The sequence below is a fragment of the Coturnix japonica genome, chromosome 19, assembly GCF_054131305.1.
Source record: "Coturnix japonica strain WE chromosome 19, WE-NBRP24, whole genome shotgun sequence".
NCBI lineage: Eukaryota > Metazoa > Chordata > Aves > Galliformes > Phasianidae > Coturnix > Coturnix japonica.
This window is the reverse complement of record NC_140681.1, coordinates 4,252,653-4,276,433: the sequence shown is the minus strand read 5'-3', so window position 1 is coordinate 4,276,433 and position 23,781 is coordinate 4,252,653. Positions and strand designations below refer to the sequence as shown.

The following is a 23,781-nucleotide window of genomic DNA, read 5'->3' as shown; positions in this document are numbered from 1 at the left end:
GAAGCTCTATGGAAGTACAATTAAATGAGAACGGCAGAGCCGAGGGACTCTCAGAAGGGTAGAGGGAAAGAGGGGCTCCACATCTGTAGAATAAGAACTGGGAGCCACAAACCTCCGTATACAGCAACCTTCCACAGCTACTATAAGGGAGACAGCTTCGAGTCACCTTTTTAATATTAATTATTTATTAGAAAACAAATCAAAGCAGCCAGGGACAGAAAATAAAGTTGAATTGTAGCAGGAACAGCTCCCCGGTGAGAGTGAAAAATGATTATTGAGTTAAATGGCTGCATTGTTAACAATTGCCACACTGAGTAGCTTACTCGGAAAGATCCATTTTTCACTGCCAATTTACCGACAGAGAAATCCACGACTCAATTAACTCCAGGGAAATGAATTCATTTCACACACACATCCCCCCCCCACCCCAAGCCCTCAATCCTTCCAGCTCAGTCCTTCACCCCCATCTCCTTCTCCCTTTGATCCCCAGACAAACTGTGTATCACGAACCATCCAGCACCATAACTTTGTGATGGGCAGCAGCCTGAAAGCAAACAGGCACAGCTCAGTGCCAGGGAGCAATCCAACAGATAAACGAGCAGAAAATATATCAATAAAGACATAAAAGAATGACATTGACAGCAGGAGATGACCAAGCATCCTGATGGCCAGGGGAACAGCCCCAGCACAAACCTACTGGACAGTCCCCCCCAGGTGCCTTTCACAGCTGCAGATTAACTTTAATGTCCATGCGCTCCACTTTTTGATGTTAAAAAACACATGAAGGGCTGTAGTGAAGCACACAGCAACCAGCAGGATCTGCCTTGTAGAGGGAGAAGAGCTGCACATGTGCTTTTGGGAGAACATCCTGCTGTAGAAGTGCCTTCGTTTCTGAGCTCATACAGAATCAGCAGTCACTGGAATTACCTGCTGTTACTTCAGACAGTCACAGAATCACCAAGGATGGAAAAGACCTTTAAGATCACCCAGTCCAAACCGTCCCAGCTTCCACTGGTTATTCCCCCACTAAACCACATCCCTCAGCACATCTACACATTGCCTGTTCTATAGGGAAACAAGAGGAAATGAAGTAGCAGCCAGCCCCAGAGCTGCCCAAAAGTTCAGCACCCAGAAACACACGTTTGGTGGTGAGCACAGAGCTCACACACAACCCAAAGCGACTGCTGGGGGAGCTTATAAATAGAACACAGAAATTACATAAGGAAATAAATGTCAGCCTGCTCCCTTCGTACAAAGCCGCACACTCCAAATAGGAGGCAGCCAGCAGCCTGCTGTAGGGTGGCGGTATCTCCAGTTTCACATGCTGGGGATAATGGAAAGGAGCAGGTATGAATTTAACGCCGTTCCACCCTGACTCGTGGCTGTGCTGTTTGTTAATACAACTGTTAAGTCGGGAAATAAACGAGAAGAACACCAGCTCCTCTCACCCAATGGGTTCCCAACTTCTCTCTCCATGGGTTTCGGGATGTCCGACCGGCGGCTGCCGAGCAACACGCCGGGCTTCGGAACTCAATCACAGCGAGACGGCAGCACCGACAGCCCATAGTTATGGGCACAGCACCACCCGATGGGCGATGCGGGAACGCGCCGTGCGGGCACCGCAAGCCCCGACGAAGTGTAAGAGGCGAAGTGAGACCGGGCAACTTTCAGCATCTTCTTTCTCCCCACTAAACTCCCAGAGATGTGGACAGGACCCGCAGCGTAAGGGGAGGAAGGTCGCCTTTGAGTTCACTACACACACAGCCCCGACAACAAGAAGAGCAGCCCCTCCTGCTCTGAGCAGCGAAGAGCACACGGAGATGGGAGGTGAAACGCTGTGTTAATGGTTAGGAAACCCCAGGGTCACTCACTATTCCTGCAAAACCAACACCGAAAGCCAAACATACCGTGGCTTTCTGAATATAAGGTTTAACCACATGCTTCCATTGAGTTCACACGTGCTTAGCTCGTATTATATGGGCATTTCTCTCATTTTTAAGCATTTCCTGCCCCTAAAAAGTTCACCGCTTTCACAGAAAAGCTTCTTTCTAAGCACCTGGCTCAGTGACTCATCAGAAGGCGCAGATCTCACCCCCAAGTGTATCACCCACAAGTGATACAATACACACTGAGAACCCAGAAACACCTTTGGAAGAGGAAGGACAGAAACAGCCCCCCACGTATCACTCGGGGAAGAAGCTCCCTAACTGGGTTAGACTTCCCGGCTTCCTATTAACTGCGGCTATGTGCAGTTGCCTAGCAATGTCAACACGATGCCGTGGTTTTGCCAAAGCACAGATGGATTACAGCATCCCCTCTGCCGAGCTGGGGGCTCAGTGTCTACCCAGCCCTCCCAGTGCCAAACTTTTCCAGCCGTGCTTCAAAGGTATTATTTAAAGGCATACATAGTGCTGGCTGCACACTCAGCATCTGCTGCTCTGCGAGTTAATTCTGTTTTAAAGGAGAGAAACAAAGTCATCAAGGCTCTCGGTCTTGAGAAAAACCTACCACGGTTTGAGAAGCTGAGGCAAGCTGCAGGAGTGGAACCCCATCTCCAGCACTAAGATTCATCACTATTAAGCAACAAGGGAATTTTCATTTCCTATAGAATCTCCCTGGTCTGCATACAATCAGAACTGGAAAAACTAAATGCATTAAGTCATTAAAAGGGAACGTTACAACTGTTTATTGTCCAGCGTTAAAGAGAAACTGCAGTTAGACTATTTCTTATTGAAATATCCGAGGGAAGAGCCAAAACTACGCACATCTTTCTTTCACCTACAAAATGGCACAAGAGGAGAAGCCTGCACCTGTCGTCTCGAAGCCATTCAAACTATGCCTAAAGGAACTTGTAGGAGGGGGAAATAGCAGGCTTCTATTAATGTACACATGCCAGGGAGCAAAGTATTCCTTAACACAGAACCACGGCGAGAATGACAGCTGGGAAGGAGCCAGCCCGAGCGGCTTCCCGAGGAAAGTTACTTGAGCAGCGAGACGAGAGAGGGGGAAAAAATTGTCCCCAACTCCTAGAAATAACGTGAAACGCTCCTCCGAGCTGAGGAGCAGGAAAGGCAGGAGACCCCCGGAGCTGCATCTCCTCCCGCAGCGACAGGTCGCGGTAAGGACTCCGAGTCCGGCGAGGAAGCAGCGATGCTCAGCCCTCTCCCAGCACAACTTCCCGAGCAGTCCCGACCCGCGGGCATCGCCGTGACCCCTCCCGGGCCGAACCGAGTTCCCCCTGCCCGCACCGTGCCGAGCTCGCTCGGGGCCGATCCGCCGCGGGGCTGCGATGGAGGCAGAGCTGAGGATGGAAGAGTTGAGACTGCTCGGGGTCGGCACTCCGCGAGAACCGGGGGCATAACCCTCTCCGCGCTCACCTGGGAAAGCCTGTCCGTCCGCCTCGTGCAAAAGCCGCAGGAAAAAGACGATCGCGGCGAAGCCGGTCATCCTTCCCCGGAGTCAGCGAGTTCACCGCCCGCTCTCCCCGCTGCCGCCGTGCCGCTGCCTCCCCGCCGCTCTCCCCCGCATCGGAGCTCGGGCGGCGGCCCCGGCAGCCGGAGCCGCGGTGCTGCTCGGCGGAGCCGCCGAGTGGCGGCGGGGAGCGGGGGGAGGCGGGCGGAAGGGACCCCCCCAGCGGCCGCGCCCGCGCAGAGCCGCCCCGCTGCCCCGCCGAGGGGCACAGCCCGGCTCCCCCCTTCCTTCGGATTAAAAGCCGTCCTCCGTCGCGCCTGGCGGTTTTTTCCCCCCCCCTCTCTTCTTTAAAATCCCGTTCCGAGCCCAGCTGCGCACACCACGATCTCCTATCGGTAGCGGCTGAAGTACAGCATCGTGCCAGCAAATCTCAGGTTCCGTGCTCCTGCCCGCTCTCTTTTCTAGCGGGGATGGAGCGCCAATGCAGCGATCTGCGCTCAGCGGGGCCGGGGCAGAGCCGGGAGGAGGGACGGAGCGACCCTCTGCCGGGGGGGGGGGAAGCGGCGAGTGTTCGGGGTCCTTTGTCAGCAGCTCACTGGGCGGCTGCCTCTGAAAATAGTCATTTTCGTCATTATTCACTTTCGAGAGTTAACCGCTAAAGACCGAGTCGCACCACGTAGCGCCGCACACGGGCTGGGTGCGCAGGCTGACACCGTCTTGAGCGAGATAGTAAAATATCTATGCATATAAATCGCTTTTCATAGGCAACTTTACTACAAAAAAATCCATATGCTTATAAGCACAGAATCAGGACACATCAATATTGATCAGCCACCTGAGCTGGGATTTGCACAGGAAAGGGGAAGCTATGACCACCTCAACCCAGGATAAAATGAGTCTTTAATCATCAGCACAACAGGAGATTATCTGTGACAGCAGCTCAACTTCCCCAAGAAATTCCAGCGGTGCTACATATTCTTTTCCTCTGACTGCTTTAGGTTTAATAGAACTCTGTTACCACATTAAATTTAATACTGCCCTCAGTGTCACTTAATCTCCCCCCTCTTTGTGCTTCCTCTGGCACACAGAGCCCATTTCTCCCTCTGCTCCCAGTGCACGGTGGGTTCAGGGATGGGGTGAACAAGGTCAGCCCCCCCCATGTACCCCAAACCCATATTAGGGTGAGAGACCACCCTGTGCAGGGCTGTAGCACACCGCAATGGGATGGGGCACTGGGAAGCAAAGCACTCATCTGGTGGCCCCTCCAAAACAGGTAGAGGAGACTCCTCTGATGAGGTTTTAGCACCACAGCATCAAGGTTCACAATTGGAAGTCACTGTTGAACTTCACACTGCATGCCTTGTTTTGTCAAGCACAGACACTACACCAGCCAAGCATCACCTAATGGAGGTAACTGCAATTTGCTGCTGGTATCCAGCTGCTGCCCCCAGGAGTTGCACTGCTGGAAGCAAAGACAACAACACAGCAACACGGGTAACAATGAGCCCTGGTTTGCCCTGTTGCCCACAACAGCATCCCAGACTTTCAGTTTCTTATCCAACTGCATAAAACTATTTCCAACAGTACAACCTTCCTCCATAGACCCAAGCAAAAGATTTCCAAAGAGATTAAATTCCTCTTTCAAAAGACAAGGTAGTTCTGCAGAATAAGTTACTCATCCTCAGTGCAAAAGGAGAGAAACAGTCCCTTCCTCAATGTCACAGCCATATGGCACCGTGACGCCATCAGCACACCTTGCTGATGGGGCAGGATCACCACACTGCAAACCTGGTGACACCAGAGAGCAGACAGCAGCAAAGTCCAGGACAGAGCACAGCACAGTAATTGAAGCTGCCCCACTATGGCACTTGTGTCCAAGTTCTTCCCTCCTCTGCCTGTAAGCCTATAGGAACAGTTCCTCTATGACAAGCACTCTGGAAATAAAGTGTTGAAGGAATTGCCATTATTTAAAAATAGATACAGAGCTGAGGTTCACTGATACTGAGCAGCTCCATCCAGAGATGAGTGTAAGAGAAGGTCTGAGCACTGTGCTCAAAACCAAAGTCTCTGCCAGCCCAAAAAACAAAGCCTTCCAGCCAAGGAAATGCAGTCCTTTCTGTAGGTGTCAGCATCACTTCAAGAATTATGGCATGCCACTATCTTTTGCTGAGTAAAGGGACAATCACATAAACAAGGATACAACTAGAAGCATAATGTGAAAGCAGAGAACATGATGGCAAGGAGACAGAAAACATCACCATCCAAGCAGTCTAAGTCACAGAAACAATCCAGCCAGTAAAGCATGAGCAGGAAGAAACTGCAGAGAATCCTGCATCAACACAAAGTGCTCAGACAAGAAAAACACACAAGTTGGTGGGAGACACTCTGAAGAAACAAGGTTAGAGCTGAACAACACAGCTAAAAATCACAGCAAATATGTTCTAATGGAAATACGCAGATCAAAAACCTTACCAGAATTGTTCAATAAAAAGCAGGTCATGATCAGGTCAGTATTGAAATCATGACTTCACTAAAACAACTGATAAAATGACACCAAATCCAGCACTACCACCAAAGAAATACACAGCGAGACTCTGCCCTAAAAAGAAAGGTAACAGAGCAACAGGCTGCAGGCAGGGACTGCAAAGACACAGGTTAACAGCAAGGCTCTGTCAGAGTCTGATCAAGTTTAACTTTTTTATATAAATACCCCTGGTTGTCTCCTAATGAAATATACTGATGGCACAAAGTCAATAGGCATCACTAATACAAGGATTGAGAGCAGTGACAGAGGATCGGATGCATAGAGAAGGGATGAAATCCAGCCATAACAAGTTGCACTACTGCAGCTCAGCAATGAGAAAACACACTGCAGACCAGGAACACTAAAACAGACACACTCAGTGCAGCAGATTTTACAGCCAGGGAAAGCCCTGAGCTTCAAACGGGGCTATGAAGTGTGGTTCAGTGCTCAGTGAGGAGCAGGGTACGTTGAGCACCAGCACTGAGCAGCACTAACACATACACAAGCTGTGGCCTCTGCAGCTATTGCAAGGAATTAAAGCCCACTAAGTGGTCTCACACTAACTCTGAGCTCACATCCTATACGTTACCACGTCAAATTAGCAAAAGAGGAGCTGTACATTAATTCCATTCTGCTGCTTATTGTCTCACCGTTGCTAATGATTCAGAGCAAGGTCTTAAAACAAGGGGGAAAAATGAAAAGGAGGAAATCATTGCCATGAGTTCCAAAGTTTGCTCCAGCCTGTTGCTCGGGGCTCATTGTCTGCACGGAACCTCTCCCTCACTGTGACAGACAAGGAAATGTAACGTTTGCTTTGACTCAGCCCGTACCGTTTGCCCCTGGAAATCAAAGTGCTGAACGACTGAAAGCGCTGTCAAAACGCGACGCTAAATGCATTGAACCCCCGAGAAAAATCTATCCGGAAAATCAGCTCATGAACCAGAATGAATACATTCGGTTTTGAAACATTTAACCACCGGCTTAGTCTGCAAACAGCCCAGCCTGATGCGGGTTGGAAATAGGAGCGTGCTTAAGGAGCATCCTTATTGCAGCGAGTCGATTCAGGCACGGCCAGGCTGCTGCTGCCCCCCATAGACAGCACAGCTCCTACGGGGAACGGAACGCTCCACAACCACGTGCTGCTTTAGGGGTAGGAAAAACCATCTTCTCGCAGCTCTGTGTGCTCCTTCAGTAGTGCACAGGGCACAAAACACGACTGCAGCTCCCTGAAATGTTGCAGTTATGAGATCCCAGGGGAGCTCTGCTCTACACCTGCAGCACCACTCCCCCATCAGTGCATAAATCCTCACCTGCCTTTGCAAACTTTGTCACACATTGCAAGCAGCACTGATCCAATTTGGTGAACTTTTTCCTCCCCTGAAGCACATATTATAATATATATATATATATATATATGCACACACACCACTTTCACTTCTCATTACAGAACTACCTATGATGCGCCATATCCCTTGCATGTCAGCAGATGAGAGCAGCAAGCAAAGCTTCTCAAGCTGCTCCTTGAGCTCTCAGAGTTGGCACTTGCTCCTGTTCTGCCATGTACATTAGGGTCTAGAGCGTGCTCTGTTCAGTTGTCATTGTCACAGGTGGGTGGAGAGGTGTTAGAGGCAGCACCACACCTTGTGCTGTTCTGGCACCATATGCACTTAGACCCATCTGTCCTCCCAGTCTAAACAAGTTTTGACTCCAGCACCGGCTTCAACTCTCCTATTACACACAAACCATCCACCCTATGGAAAAAGGAACCCATACAGAGCTACACACCTCCCTACTGCAGCTAACAGCAGGCTGAGCTCCTTAAATCAGGAAGGACACCTCTGCCCCACTGCCATTGCTTGCGGCCTCACATTACCTCCTCTGCTTGTCCTCCCTACAGACAACCAGGTGAGCACAACTGTCTTTTTAAATCAGGTTACACGATAGAACCACTCGCTGATCTCAGCCACATTAGCACTGACATCTCACACCTCAGTTTCTCCCTTTCTGAATAGGCAAAGCTAACTGCCCGTGTTCCATGATGCAGAAATACAAGCTCACCTTTACACCAACACACTGACACTTTCCAGGAAATGCCAGAGCAGCCTGGATGCAGCAGTTTATCTTGACAAAGCCATATCAAGGGAAAGCAGCATGTTAAATAACACGGGCAGACAAGCAGCAGCACTGAGCAGCCCAAAAATGCCACACAGCCCAACAGCTCCTCCCCCAGTCACCAAGAATGTTCAACTTTAACACTGACCTTTAATTTATTAAATAGTGAGACCCAGAGCTTTGGTGCATAGGTGTGCTCCAAATTGAAGTGCCTTTGCAGATTATACATGGTGTTTTAGGTCTGTAGCTCCAAAACTCAGAGATAAATATCACCAAAGGCAGCAGTAATGCAGAGCATTTTGTTTCCCTGCAGCTTCCTGCCGCCTTTGCTGCAGCACCTGGGCAGTGCAGGCTGCTGACAGCACAATGTGGGATCCCAGATAGGGAGAGGGGAAATTCCCTCTGGAAAACACCTGCATGTGCTCAGGGGGGAGGAAGCTCCTGGCACATAGGTCTAGAAAAGTCAGCCCCAGCCCAAAGGGAACCCATCAGCAGCACAGCAAGGGGACTGCAGAGCAAAGGGAATAGAGATGCTTTCCTAAGCACCCAGGATAGATGCTGCACGCCTGCAGGAAGCCACTGTGTTTGCTGAAAGCAAACCTGAAGGACAAGGCTGACCCTGAAGTCAGCAGGGAGAGGTTTCCCTTTGTTTTTACTCTGCATTTTCCAGATCATCAACTTCTCACTATTTTAGAAAGTTTGTTACTCCAGCAGTGCTTGCATAGTGAAGAACCAAGAGGGATGTTAGTGTCATTACTGCCATCTTCTGACTCAGCAGTACCTTGAGCATCCTCACTTGCTTGTGCTATGTTCCAAATACCAATCCTCAACACAGCTCGATTTTCTGACTGAAAAAACTTCAAGTTACACTTGATACCAAGTTTTATTTTACCCCATCAAAACTGGGATCTAGATTACCTAGGGCTCATCAGCACATGGCTACACGTATCCTACAGTTTTCCTGAGGACTCTGCTATTAAATGGGGAAGCTGGAGCAGTTCTTCCAGGCAGGGGGACAGATTTGCTACTGACCTTCAGAAATAGATACCAAGTTTGTCAGCTGTAAGGAATGAAAGCCACACAGTTGCTTTCCAGTTGAAAACTACTTCTGGGCAGCTTCAGGAGCACACAGCAGCATCACTTCTCTATTAACAAGCATCTCTGCAATTTATGCTCAAGGTACCTCCAGGATCACTTAAATTCAGCAATGTGATCACATTGAGTTCAGATGCAGCTTTTCCACTTTTGGGAGCTTCCTCCCCCCAGATATAGTGTCAGAGCTCCTTTCTGCCTTGACAGAAGCAAACAACAGAACAAGGGTGATCACACGAGCACCCCAGACCCCATCACTCTTCCCCCTTACCCTAACTTCGTGCTTCAGCTTCTCATCTAACTACAACCAGTTCCTTCCTATTCTGTGTATAGGTGAAATTAAGCCATGCTCAGGAACCCATCTGTTGGAGACCACCACTACCCAGCTTAAGGAGCAGAAGGTAAAGAAGCCAGGTGAGATACTCTAGAAAAATGGAATAAAAACCCTTCCAAAACTTGGAAACCTTCTAGAATTCAATTCATTTTCGTCCCCAGTCCTGTGCTAACAAAGACGAGCTCCCATTTTCTCACTTTTTTAAATTTATAATCTTGGTTTCTCTCACCTTCCAATGCACTTTGTTCTGCACTTATTTCTATTTTTACTATCCCAAACAAATATATTTAGAACTGAACTCATTCGCTGCCACTACACAGTTAACTGTTTCCACAGCTCATCCCAACTGAAGCAATGATCATGAGCCTTGCTCTCTTCCTCTATAGGAGAGCTGGTGAGAGCAGCTATGATCACAGAGCAAAAGATTGGCTCCATGGAAGACTCCCTCCCTTTCTCTGCCACCTGCACATCAAGCCGTGGAGTGGGAAGCTCCAGATGACGCCAGGTTATGTGCAGGGGGGTGGGCTGGACAAAGCCATAGTGCCTGTTTTACTCCATTGCTCACCTACCCCTGGAAACAGAGACAACCCTGGCAGAGAAATAATCAGCACACAGTGCTTCGCGTAACAGGACAATGAGAAGCAACCACAGCAAAAGTCATCAATAATTACACTGAAGACTTCAAGAGGTGACAGGGCAACACACCCAACACTGACTCTTATGTCCCCCATTCACTGAGCATTCATGTTAACAGCTCTACAATCACACCGTGCTGCACCAAGCCAAACAGCTCCTTGCCAGCCAAGTAATTGATTAGCAAGAATATTATGTGCTTTTGTGGCCAAAGCGTATTAAACACTGAGAGGCTCAAGAAGAAATATGAGGGATAAGATTTGACTTATCCCAGCTCCCAGAGGCAAGTCTGTTGATAACACAGGCTTAATAAAACTAACATGCAGTATGTATGTATATTCCAGTTACAAGTTCTCCATCCCTTGTTTCTTTTATCCTTATTACCCCCTTGATTTTTAAGGCTAGAAGGAAAGAGAATCAATGGATAGAGCAGATACAAGTTCAGCTGAGCATCATTTCCCCCCCAGCATACCAACATAGTATGACAGATCACACTGCTGCTCCTCCACTTAATCCCAAGGAGCTTCAGAATCTCACCATGACAGCTCAAGATTCCACAAGGGATACAACATGAATTCCCAATTCAGCTAAAAAAAAATATCACTACTTCAGTTAATTGGTGAAGAACGAAGGTCGATGACCTAACAGTTCCAACTCATCAAGTTCCTATGAGCAAGGTTTGCCAGGATAGGACAGAGAAGCAGCAAATCCTCAGCACTTTACATGTGAACTTTTGGCAGGTTTTCAATTCCAAATTGCAGATATAAAAGCATTGTCTGTCACTATGTGGATTACATGGGTACTCCACAAAGTAACCAATAGGATGAGCATTACTGAAAGGGAAAACTTCAAAACAAAACCAGTTGTGTTCTGACTTATGATGATGAGCATCAACCCACAGCTCATCACAGACTGTTCTCTTATGGGCTGTACCTGAATGCTCTGAATCCACCTCGAGGAAAGATATAGGCAGCAAAGCCTCTCCTTCTGTACAACATGCTCAGTGCTAATCCCAGGAACACTGATGAATCATGACTAAAGGATCACATCCATTGTGTGCTCATTCAAGAAAGTGCATAAAAAACAGCATAAAGAGCTTTAGAATAGGCGCTCCAGTATTTCTCAGTGCATTACTCATGACACGCATCTAATACAAGCTGAAGACAAATTGATAAGCAAAACAGTAAAATACTTCTGTTTAGAATTTACTGCATCGCTGCAGCTTGGCATGAACTTTGTCAAGTATTTAGAAAATAGAACATCATTAAGATCGTAATTACTACATCTTCACCTCCTCTCCTTCAAAAAATACCCCCAGAATAAGTCAAATCAAGTAATCAGCAGGGTTCACCGGGGCCATATTTTCCTATGTACAGCACTGTGTCACAGTCATTGGAAGAGACAGAAACAGAATTACACAGCAGAGCATGATTAGTTTGGAAATCAAAGGAACAACTTCATGCCTACAGGATGCCAGTGAGGGGAAATGGAACAGCAGGAAACTTGAAATCCCACTTGCTCTCTTCAAGGCTAATCTGCTTCACCCACTATGGACATCACATCTCTTGGCACAGCCCATCTTAAAAAGCACACAATCCCAGATAAAGCCATAGATCAACTCAAGCGACAAGCCCCAGCTCCTCTCATCACCCACCAACCTCCCCTACCTGAGGGTGTGAGACCTTCCATAACAACCAGACCAGTGAGCACGGACTGACATCAGATATTGTACCTTACCCAGTAAAAGATCCCTATACTTTGAGGCTGCGCTGTTAGAAGCGCTGCCCGTTTCACATCAGTATGCGAACAAATTTGGCTTTGCAGCTTCCTAAATAATAAAGTGTTGTTGCCTCAGTAAGTGCTTGTAAAGCAATCAAGAACTGACACAATAACCAAATGTTTCACTAATAGTAATTATGACTCTTTGAAAAGGACATCTTATAACAGTAATTTATTTCCTACTTGAAAGCCAATCTCGCTAGTTATTAGACATTCCCCATGCTATCACTATCAGTAAATTATTAAACAGCTGACCAGGCTTTGTTTTTTAAATAATTCTCTTATGAAGCTCCCTGATATATTTACCATGAATACTGAATGATTCTGAGGCCTCTAAGGACACATGAATGATTTCTATTTACTACCTTTAGCAAAAAGCCTGTGTAATTAGCAGCAGGAATTTCTCTTGAATCACAGCTACTGGTGATATTTCCAGTTCACTTACATACGGTCTCAAAAAGGGGGGGGGGGGGGGAAAAAGAACAAAAGCTTTAAGCTTTTGATGGAGAAAACATTTCAGCCTGGGAAGTCACTAAGTGGCTGCGCACTCAAAGACGTGTGAAGAATCAGTCCCCTACCGGGAACATGGCAAGGATCTCTGTACTAGAAAGCATCAGCCCTACCCCCTAACAGAGGAAAGAATTTTATTGAGTTCTCTATAAAAGCATCTAACCTCATTTCCAGCCCTCCTGCTACTAGGCTGTACAGCTATCATACTCCCACTCAAATTAAGAACACAAATTCCTCTGGTTATGTGCATGATCTATAGGCATACCTATAGGATTTTTCCCCCCCAAGCTTCTTTCAGCCATCATCCTTTCAATACACACTCAAGCACCCACTCTTCTAATGACTCCGCTGAACAAAGCAGCATTGTTATCTCCATTGCACAGATGTCACATGGACAGAGGGGTCAACCTCTCCACACAATGAAGAGGTACATAACAGAACTAGGATTAAAACCCCTAATTATTAGTGTTATTATAATGCAATCAGCATCCTTTATGGCCCATAATAGCCAAACAAGAAAACATTAGAATAACATAGCAAACACTCTTAGCTCTTTCACCAGAAGCACAGCTTCCAGTCAGCACAAGATACACAGAAATGGTGCAATTCTTTGTTTAAAGCAGCCACAAGCAGATAGGCTTGCCACATGTCGGAGCCATTTCACATTACAGAAGCATACAGCAATCCCACCACTCTCTGAGAGCATCTCACTGCAGATTTGATGCTTGGAGTCCCTTCGCTTGCTCCTGGTTGGCTTTCAGTCCACACAGACCATCCACATCCAGCACATGCCGCGCATTGAGGCCATAAGCTGCAGGTAGGGAAGTTGGAGCTCCAGAAGTTGGGTTCTATTAACACACTGCAAGAGCTCCATTCAGACATGCCCACTTTTGACATCTCACAGAACACAAATCATTTTGTGATCTCTTCAAGCAACATTCACACAGTGGAATCAAAGAGAACTCAAGAGGTGAGAACTCTTCACAAGCATATTTACAAGTTAACGCTCGCAGACAGATTTGAGCATTCATCTCGTGTTTGCTGCACTGCTTCTATTCCTGTAAGCAGCCGTAGGCGATGCTGCAGTTGAAACCACTAAGAGTTGTGCACCCAGTACCTAGAAGCAAGAACTGCCTTTGAGTTCAGCTGTAAGACCAAGCTCAGATTGGATGCTTCAATAGAAAGTACTGTCCTCAGTAGTGTTCATGTTATCTCTGACTCGAGGAGCAAGCCTACAAAACCAACTTTATAAGCCATCACACAAAGAAAGTGAAAACAAGGCTCAGCTGTGCTCAAGTCAAGGCCTCAAAAAAACCCACAGACAAATCTTGACATGAGACTTAAAGCTTTTTTTTTTTTTTCCCTAAGCAAGGCAATAATAAAAAATTCAAGCTTCCATAAATCAAATTCCTCTTGGTGTAACACAACCAAGTTGTGCTATGCTAGGAAAAAATTTGGCCTAGAAATTCTGAAGCTGAATGTTCTAGTTCAGCACTTAATATTTTGGTAGCTGCGGTAATTGCTTTCTGTTGGAGCCAGAAATAAACCTGTTAAGTGTGCAGTAAAAGCAATACCATGACAAGTGAAATCATAAAAGCACAACTTCCGAAGTCAGAGTAATCAGAGCAATCTCTGAAGCATTTTGCTAACGAATTGTAATACGCATACAAGCAGCTTCCCCATTAGGAAAAAGGGATTCCCTTTGTCATCCACTTCACGGACCCAACGCTATGAAAAGGAAAGAACAACCAGATTTCAGTTACATCATCCTGTACTTTTACAAACATTACACTCTCCATTGCAGGCCTCTCCAAGGCCCTCCCAGAGTACTATAATAGTATTTAAGACTCCCCTTCCATAACAAACCATTCTCAGTCTTAAGGCTGAACAAGCCAAAGGTAACGTTTTACTGCCCATGCCACACAGCCTGTAGAAGGCAGAAGGCTTCTCAGCTCTCCTTCCCTGCACAGGTGAACTGATAGGAATTTAGAAAACAGAGGGCAAACCCACAGCACAAAACAAGGTTTATGTAATACTGTTGGTTCCACTGCTAACAGCAGGTGAAATACCCCTAACGATGACAGGTAGTAAAGCTCTGGTCACCTGCCATACACAGCATCTTCCTTCCCCATTCACACACACCCTGAAGATGGGGCATGCAGAACACAGTGATGATCCATCCCCACCTCACCCTAACAGATCACAGAGCTTCTGTGCTCCCTGCAGTTCAGTGATACACAACTGATTGCTCAACACCAGGAAGGAACCATTTGTAGAAGTGGATTGTTACGATTTCCATAGTGATACCAGAGCCAGTTTTGCTCTGAAAGTCAACAGCACTTAAGCACATACTCGTGACATTTAGGAAAAAAAAGATATTAGGCTGGGAGTTCAGAGAGACTCAGAGGTAACATTTCAGCATCCTCCAAATCCCAGAGAAAGTTAAAACTAATTCCCACAGGTGGCATTAAAAAGAAGACATTCCTTTCAAGTTGATTTGCTCTAAAATCATGATTTAAAAGTAGTATCGGGCATCAGAATTAGCGACTAGATAATAGTCAGCTATCACATACAATAGGTCAATACATAGCATTGCTATGATAGCCAGTTTTTTCCTTCCTGATTGAGCAGTTTTATCATCACCACCTCATCAGACCATTAACATGGAACCAACATTCATCTCAGCATGAAGAGGGAGTGGAAATCCATCTTCCTACAGCTAAAATCCAGAGAAAGAGGTTCAAAACAAAGCAAAGCATCTGTAAATGAACAGAGAAGGGTCAATATATGTTAGTAAAATACACAGTATAGAATAACAGAGTGAAGAACTCATGGCAGAAGGGCTGAGCATGACAAAGTTGTTCAAACACATAATGAGATTTTATCATCGGCATAGACAGACTACTGCATGAGAAGGGTAAAATTATTCATAACAACAGAAAAGCTCAATAAATATTTCTGGTTTACATTTAGAAAGAAACAGGAGAATATACTTGTATCACTTCAGAAAGATGAAGTGCTTCATGCTGCAGTTGCAATCAAGAGCAACTGCAAAGATAACAACGGGAACTTATGAAAACACCCTGGGGCATGTTTGATGCCCTGGTACTAATTTTAATACATCTCCAAAGGCTGATAACATCATGCCAATATCCATGTAAGGCAAGCAAAATGACTCAGCTCTGCAAAAACTGATTAACTGATGACACCAAGCTGAGGTGCAACTGATACAAGTGATGTCATGCAGTGAGCCCTGGACAAGACTAGAAGGTGGGTGCATGGGAACCTACTGAGGATCAACAGGGCCAAGAACAAAGTGCCCATCACTCATCCCCTCCCACGCCTTGGTCAGAGATGCCCCAGGCTTTAGAAGAGACAAGGAGAAAAATGCATGGAGAGTAGCTCTGTGGAGAAGAACATGGGGTTCAGATGGACAAAAGCCAGGCAGTGGCCTGCAGTGCACGCTTGCAGCCTGGAAGGTCAACTGCATCCTGGGCTGCATCAGCAGGGGGTGGCAGCAGGCAGGGAGGGGATAGTCCCCTTCTGCTCTGCCCCCCATCCCACCTGCAGCACTGCATCCAGGCCTGGGGACACAGCACAAGGACATGGAGCTGTTGGAGCGCATCCATAGTGGAGCCATGAGGATGCTCAGAGAGCAGCAAAGTCAGGCTGATGGATCTGGAGGTGTTCAGCCTGGAAGAGAGAAAGCTGTGGGGAAACATCATTGTAGCCCTCCTATACTTGAAAGGAGCTGATAAACAGGAGGGGAGTGGCATTTCACACTGCAATAGCAACAGGGCAAGGGGGGGAAATAGTTTTACAATAAAAGATGGGAGATTCAGGGTAGATTTATTTAGAAGGCAGCAAGACCTTGGCACTGTGGCCCAGAGCTGTGGCTGCCGCAGGCCATGGATGGGCTATGAGTCACCTAAGCTGGGGGGCAGCCAGCACAAGGCAGGGGTGAGGCTGGGGTCTGTAAAGTACCTTCCAACCCAACCATTCTCCGGTCTTTGGCAAAAAAGAAAATTGAGCCCAACTGCTTAACTGAAGGAGGGTTATTGATCCAGGAATTTACAGAAAACTGGGCTAATTTCCACTCAGAGTTGGCCTTGATGAATGTGATATATTCCAAATGTTAAGCTATTTGTTTTATTGACACATCATTCTAACCACAGAATTCATACCATAAGCTATAAGGAGCACAGAACACAGAGTAAGCAGGAGGAAGTTGATAGCTCTCAAAACAAACGTGATCCAGGAAACTGATCAAGTTTGTTTGTAATGCATTTCACCAGCAGCAAACAGCAAGTATATCCAAACAGTGCCATGTTGATCAATAAAATGGGATAAACCCAAATGCATCCGTAGGAAGTGTTTGAAGAAATGGAAAATGATGATGGGAAGGCCAGTCATGTGAAGGAGCCTGGAGAGCTTTATACTCATTCTCATACAATACTACTGTATTACTACTCTACAATAAGCATTAGCACTTGTAGAATGGAGGAGATATCCTGTTCAGGAAAGCAATCAATGGATTTACGGGCCATATTGACCACTAACAGAACTAGTAACAAAAAACAACGCAAGCAATTTTAAAGCAACAAGGCTTTTTAGGATGTATGGGAACAGGAACAGCAAGTATTAATAAATAAGCAAATCATCAACTACTTCCACCACAAACTAGGGCAGAGCAGACATTGTTACTGGAATGGTAGGAACTGATGTCTGCATTCTGGTAAGACACTGAAAAAATTGAGACAGCATGGAAAGTGTCAGAGCAATTGCTTTAAGCCAGAGGAGAGTGAGTCTCATGAAGGATAAGAAAGATCAGTCTCTTTATTTTATCAAAAAGATTGAAAGGGACTTGATTACAAGTGTGTCCGTGAGGATAAGATACCAGCGACTAAAGAGCTTCTTAATGTAATAGAGAAAGACATGACAAGAAGCCATCTCTGAAAGGCCAAACCAGAGGAGTTGGAAAACCCAGGGAGGGTTTGCTTTCCCCCCCACTCAATATCCAACTGCTATATAATAAGAAAAACCACACACATCATCCCCCCCTTGATAAAAATGTTACCTGGAAGTGCAAAATGGTTATTAGGGATGCAATCAAACTACTGAAAAGAGCAGGTACTTTCTCCCCCCCCCTTTTTCTGAATGGTATTTTTACTTTTCCACAGCATCTTCCATCTGAAGGACTCAGGGCACAGGGACACATGTTCACATACCTTCATCCTCCAAACTCTCGCTATTCAAAACAGGCCCAAAGATGATCACAGTATTACAAATACATTTCAGTAGAACACCAGGTGCATTTTACCAGAATTCAGTCTTGATCAATAATCCCTTCCTCTCAGCTCTCCAGAGCCATGCTGTACAACTGGGTTCTTAGCAAAGCTGTTAATATTAACAGCAGCAAACTGCACTGCTGAAGAACCTCACCATTCTCCCAATAGCTTTTCAGCCTTTCCTTGCAGAAGGGCTTCCTAGTCCTTCATCATGTCCAAGTATTGCCTCCATACACACCATCAGGACAAGGCTGATTCCAGTTACTCTGGGATTTTACATTTTAGACAAGATTACACTTGCAGCAAAGCTGCACTTTGAATGCAAGCCCCAACTGAAAGTCTTTTTGTACCTACAGTTGCACCGCAGTAGGCAAATAGAACAAAAGCTCCCTTAAAGCAGTTAATTTTTGAATTGAAAAGCACTCTGTAGGCTATTAAAGTTCAGCAAGGAGAAGGGCAGCTATTCATCAATAAACCACAGACAGCCCAACTTTCACTGAGCTCCTGAACTCCCACTCCAAGAGACTGCTGACATCCTCTGCTATGATGGATTTTGCTTCTCTTCCCAGGCAACCCCTGGGCTAACCAAGCAAGAGTCACTAAGAGACTTCAGCCTTCAAGGGGTGCAGAGAAACAGAGAGACTACAGTGTCCAAGTAAACCCAAGGAGCAAAGAGACAGAACTGCCTGTAGACTCCAGATGAGACCCTGTGGGTGCCCAGCAGAGCTGCTGCATATCATCAGCTGATAAGCTGCATTTCTGCTGTACCTTTACTTAGTTTCTCCTCCATATTAAAGCAGCTCAATAAGTAACCAGTTAAACTGACAGAACTTAAGAGCAAAAATAAATTGAAATAAAAATTACAAGGGTGTTTCAAATATATAGTACGTGCTATGGAATCATCCTGCATCCTTGAAAGTGTTCATTTAAATAAGCATTAAGATGAATGAGAAGATAAAACTTGATGCAACCCATCAACAGCTGGATGCTAGTATTCAGTCTCCATGAAAAAAGGCATTAGGCTCCACAGGCTCAGCTTGTTGGTCAGTGTTTTTAATGCTATCTTGACATAAAAGCCATCTAGTCTCCTCCTTTACCAAAACAAATAACGTAGTCAAGGAAGGTATTATTTAAAGAGGCACTGAATTACTTAGAACAGTTAAATTCAATAAGCATGAGGATTTCTGAAAGACAAGGAAAGAAGTCTCGATTTTAAAGTATCAGTAGAAAATGGTGATATTTCAAAAGATTTGATGTCTATATTAGAGATTTAGCGACATGAAGTTAGAAGAAACTGAAAGCTGCCTTAAAGTGACAAGGAAGGCAAACACAGCAGGCTGTCACTTGAGCTTTAAAGTCCCTTTTATCCAGGACAAGCAAGTGGCTGCTTTTGGGAAGAAACGAGCAGGGCACACCTCACACAGGATGTGCATCAGCCAATGGATGGCTACTGTACTCTAGTTACATAGTTAATTGTATAGTGTAATGAAGCTTATGCATGGTGACCATGACCCAATTCAGATCTACATGTGTATATCCAGTCTGCATACGTGGCAGTACCAAGAAATCAGCAGCCAGCCATGTGATATTTGAGATACATCCTCAACACCGTAGGCTCATATACACCAATAGGGGACACAGCTACAAGAACTACACGAGAGGTCCATCAGCACCATTGCTTCAGGCTAAATTACACTTGCAATGGCATTTGCGATATAAAGCACTAAAGAAGTACTTACATCTTCTGCTTTAATATTTGCCTTGCTTGACTTCAGAAGATGCAAAGAACACTCCAGCAGCACAGAACAGCCCGCATTAGTCAGGGTCTGGGCAATTAGCATCTTTAATAAAAACTGCTTGAGGATAAGGTATATTTGGAGGCCAAAAAAAATGTAAATTATCTAATTTTGATATGCTCGGGATTCAAAGCAAAGCTTCCTGCTGTCTTCAAAGCATCACTGAATGTCAGCAAGAGGAGAAAAGTATCACTGCATCTCCTGCTGCAACATACATTACCATCTACTCACTCATAAATGTCAATGTTATTTCACCATCTCATATTCCTCCTGTTTACCTGCCCCACCCTCCCCAAAAAAGCAGCTTTATTTATTACATGTGGTTGTGTGATTTCTCTGCTGCTGTGGATTTAAGTAAGCAGAGTCCTGTACAGTCTACAGTCCTGCCATACAATGGGAAGTGTGTGTACCTACACACTATATTAAAACAGAGCATCTGTAAAAAAGATGACTTTACATATGTAAGATTTACTCCCATTATAATATAAAAGAAAAAAATAGTGTTGTGTTTCCAACAGATAGCACCACTTACACCTGGCAATGTAAATCAAACCCATGGAATGACATTACAGGGACACTCGCTTTACACAACTGACAATAGTTGCAACGCTGGAGTCCCGCAACAGATGAGCGGGTAATGCATTCTGAGCTACAAGGCTTGGAAAACTTACTGAGTCTATTCCAGCTATTGAATTGTCATAAAGAGCTCTGTCAGATTGATGACATTCATCAGATCAGCCTGATCTAGCAACTTCACACATTACCCTTCCCCTTTCTACTGCTGGTAAAAGAGCGTGACTGGGGATGGAGAATATACAAGCACACAGATGGATGACACTCCTGAATTCCTCCCTCAATGTACCTCTAATTCCACCCTACCCAGGACTGAGGCACAGAAGACAGAAATAGGAATGCAACAGTGTTGTTCCTAGTGAGACATCCCCAGATATTGGTCTTGGGTGCTTAACCTGCTCTCTGGGAAGAGGAGGAAGGAACAATAAGAGAAGCACGATACATCACAGTGAGACAAAGATCACACCTTAGTTACCCCCCCAATGTACAGCCAGCTAGGAGAATAGGTTTATTGCAAAGGGAAGATCTGTTGGTCAGTAATGCTGCTCTGACACATTGATAAATGGCACTTTAAGGCAGATAAATTGGCAGCCCATTTTTAAGAGCACAAATCAATTGATTTGCCCACCGCCAAAGGGAAAGTGAGTAACAAGTTCAGAAGAACATGAAAAACCCATAAGTTATGGCTCACAGCCCCTGTGAGCAGCACCACTCCCACCCCCAAAAAACACTGCAACACCCCTCTGCTCATGGCTGGGAGCACCAGGCCTCATCACTACCACTGCTGAAGCCTCAAGGACACACAGGTGACAAGACCTCCCTTCCCCTAAATACTGACAGCTCACCACTAAGGAGAACTGCTCACTCAATAGCAAACATAGGATCTGGGGGCAGATCACAGCAAGGAGATGAAGTTGTTTGCTCAGCTCATCTTTCTTTTTCCAATATACCAAACCTCTGGCAACAAAACAGTAGCAGTAGCTGCATGCCACTATCAAGGCAGGCATTCAGCAGAGAAGCATGCTGCAAAACAGTGTGCAAGACTCCACACCTGCCATTTACAACCAGCAGTATCTTGGGCTGTGTAAGTGTGCATACACAGTGCCCAGTCGGTAACACCATGCACCACTTACAACCATGTTTTGTGATACAGAAGGTATCAGCCACAATTCAGACCTCTGGGAAGAGGGCATCTGTGTACACCTTGTTTGGCTCTAATGATTACCTGCAGAACACACAGTTTTTATTAAGCATCTTTCTGCTAACACATGGCAAGACAAGATACAAGTGGAGAGTGAAAGCTATCTACGCTTGTCTCAAAGGCCAAAACAGATTGAAATGTTTCCAGTTAGGGAAGTTCTACTTAACAAACTTTGTCATTTTGATTTTTCTTGTACACTTCACAGCGCTCTACATTTTGTGAGCTCTTATCTCCTCAGCCCAATGCCACAGGCTCCAGATCTGGAGCTCAGCCCAGATCCCATTTTAGTCATAGCAGATGAGGAAAAGGTCTCATGCAACAGCAGAGCTGAGAACTGCCACTTCCAACCCCTCAAGGCTTTGTGGGATCTTCTGGTTCACTAAGCAAATATAGGTCTCAGGGCATCCTGTAGTGCCACTGCCACTTTTCTCCATCATCCCTGATGTTAATCTGTCTGGGGAAGCCCCACTGAGGGACAGGACAGCAACACAACAAGCTTTGGCTGCTAACCAGAGAAAGGCAGCTCTGCAGCCAACAGGAACCTGGGGCCTGCTCCTTGCTCCCCACCAGCAGACAGGAGCAGGTGAGAATCATCTATTGCAAGAGCACAGGGTGCTGGTTCAGACACCAAACCTGCTGCCTTCTCATTATCTGCTTGGTGTGACCATCCTGTTTTCCATCACCTAATGCTCTGAGTGCAGATACAACCTTGGGTCTCAACAGGGTCTACTTGGCACTGTTCACTTTCAAGGCAGAATGTCTCAGAATCACAGAATGGCCTGGGTTGCAAAGGACCACAATGCTCATCCAGTTTCAACTCCCTGCTATGCACAGGGTCACCAACCACCAGACCAGAACGCCCAGAGCCGTATCCAGCCTGGCCTTGAATGCCTCCATTAACAGCTGGGTTAACCCATGCTGGGCCAGCCCTTCCTAACCAACCCCAAACAGCTAGAAGGCACATTCACTTCTGGCAAACAAGTCTGGGTTGCAGACCAACCTGCTCCTCCCTTCCTGCACTGCTGCTCTGGGAAGGCACCAAACCATGCGAGCAAGAGAGGGGACTGTGCTCATGCATGCAAGGAATTTCAGTCAGTGTAAATGTAAAGCTAACCATTGCCTAAGAAGCAACGGCACTTAGAATTTGCCTTGACATTTTCATTCACTCTTGTTAAAGACAGACAATGCCACCTCTTTAGGGCTAAGGAGAAAATACATACAGTACATTAGAGCCCATTTTATGCTTGGCACTTTAACACTGTAGCAATCATTGCACTTAAGGGCATACTATCAAGCAGTTTAATAGCCCAAATATTATTCATTCCCTGCTTTTCACAACCAGCTCTGTGCAAGACCACATACAGTGTTTACTGCCTAATGGGTCCCTCTGGGATGCTCTCAGATCTCTACACAGCTCCAAAGTTTATCTGATCAGCACAGCTCTTCCTTCCCACAGTTTGGTCTGCACCATGACCTCCAGCTTCCTCTTCCCCATGGAAGTCGCATCCTTCCCTAATTGAAGGCCTCTGTTCTACATTAGCACAGGTTTCTGCCACCGTGTTCGATCTGTCTGCTTATGAAGCAGCACTTTTGCCCTGGCCTACCCAAGCATTACTCCCTGGGCAGGCTGACACAAAGTCTATTGCATGATCCATTAGCCTTCAGTTCTGCTCCTCTCCTTATATGCTTTAATAATTCTAAATTAGGTAGATGTGACAAAATAATCCTTGGACTGATTCTTACCATTATAGTATTGAAAGACAGTAAAGATTTCATTGTTTGTTTTTTAAGAAAATAACACTGTTCAGCGTTTCAAAGGCAAAATGCAACCATTATTCTTGAGAGCAGCTCCACAATCCAGTTTATGGCTAACTGGCATCCTACCAAGTGACAATAAAAACAGTATGAAAGGAGTTTGGCAACCAGGTGCTCGTGTGTCAGGAACTATTTTTGTTTGGAAACATAAATACCAATACTCACAGGAGGACAGACATTTCAAAGGACCTGTGCTACCTATACACTAGGGTATATCACAGTTCTGACTGTGATATCATTAACCAATGAAGTGCATTACCACATGCACAAGGCAGCCAGCTCTACTGAGCACCTCACCACCACACTCCACACAACCACAACTGAACACAAAATCTACCCTGCAGCTACAAACCCAGCATCATTAACAACTACACCACAGCCTCCCTACCCTAAAGCATCCAGCACAGGTGGCAAAGGGAACAGCAGCACTTTGTTTGTCCCTTGGGTGCTCTGCCCTGTTCCTAATGGAACCAGGGTTACTCAGTGCACCTTCAGGCAGTTTTACAGATACTTCTAAAGCAGCACAGCTTGGAGAGCCAAGATCTAAACAAGGTAGGAGGCTTTCCCAGGGCAGGATTATTCACCATCTCTGCCTACTGCAAGGTTACTTTGATGTGCAGCATTTGTCACTGCCTGCTGCATTCATCCAGATAAATGGTTGGTACCACTTTGGTTTGCGCCACTTCTACATCATTCACAGTTGTCCTATGGGT

At 45.9% G+C, this 23,781-nt stretch overlaps 1 protein-coding gene across 27 annotated transcripts in view; it reads right to left on the bottom strand.

The window, feature by feature from the left end:
• The window catches only part of PTPRT (protein tyrosine phosphatase receptor type T), a 391,962-nt gene extending 387,974 nt beyond the window's left edge, over positions 1-3,988 (bottom strand). For all 27 annotated transcript variants that reach the window (XM_085519547.1, XM_085519558.1, XM_085519559.1 and 24 more), the window contains exon 1: positions 3,378-3,988. In XM_085519547.1, the coding sequence (XP_085375673.1) occupies positions 3,378-3,447 (70 nt within the window). In that variant the 5' untranslated portion in view covers positions 3,448-3,988. The remainder of the gene's footprint in view (positions 1-3,377) is intronic.
• Positions 3,989-23,781: the final 19,793 nt, after the last annotated feature.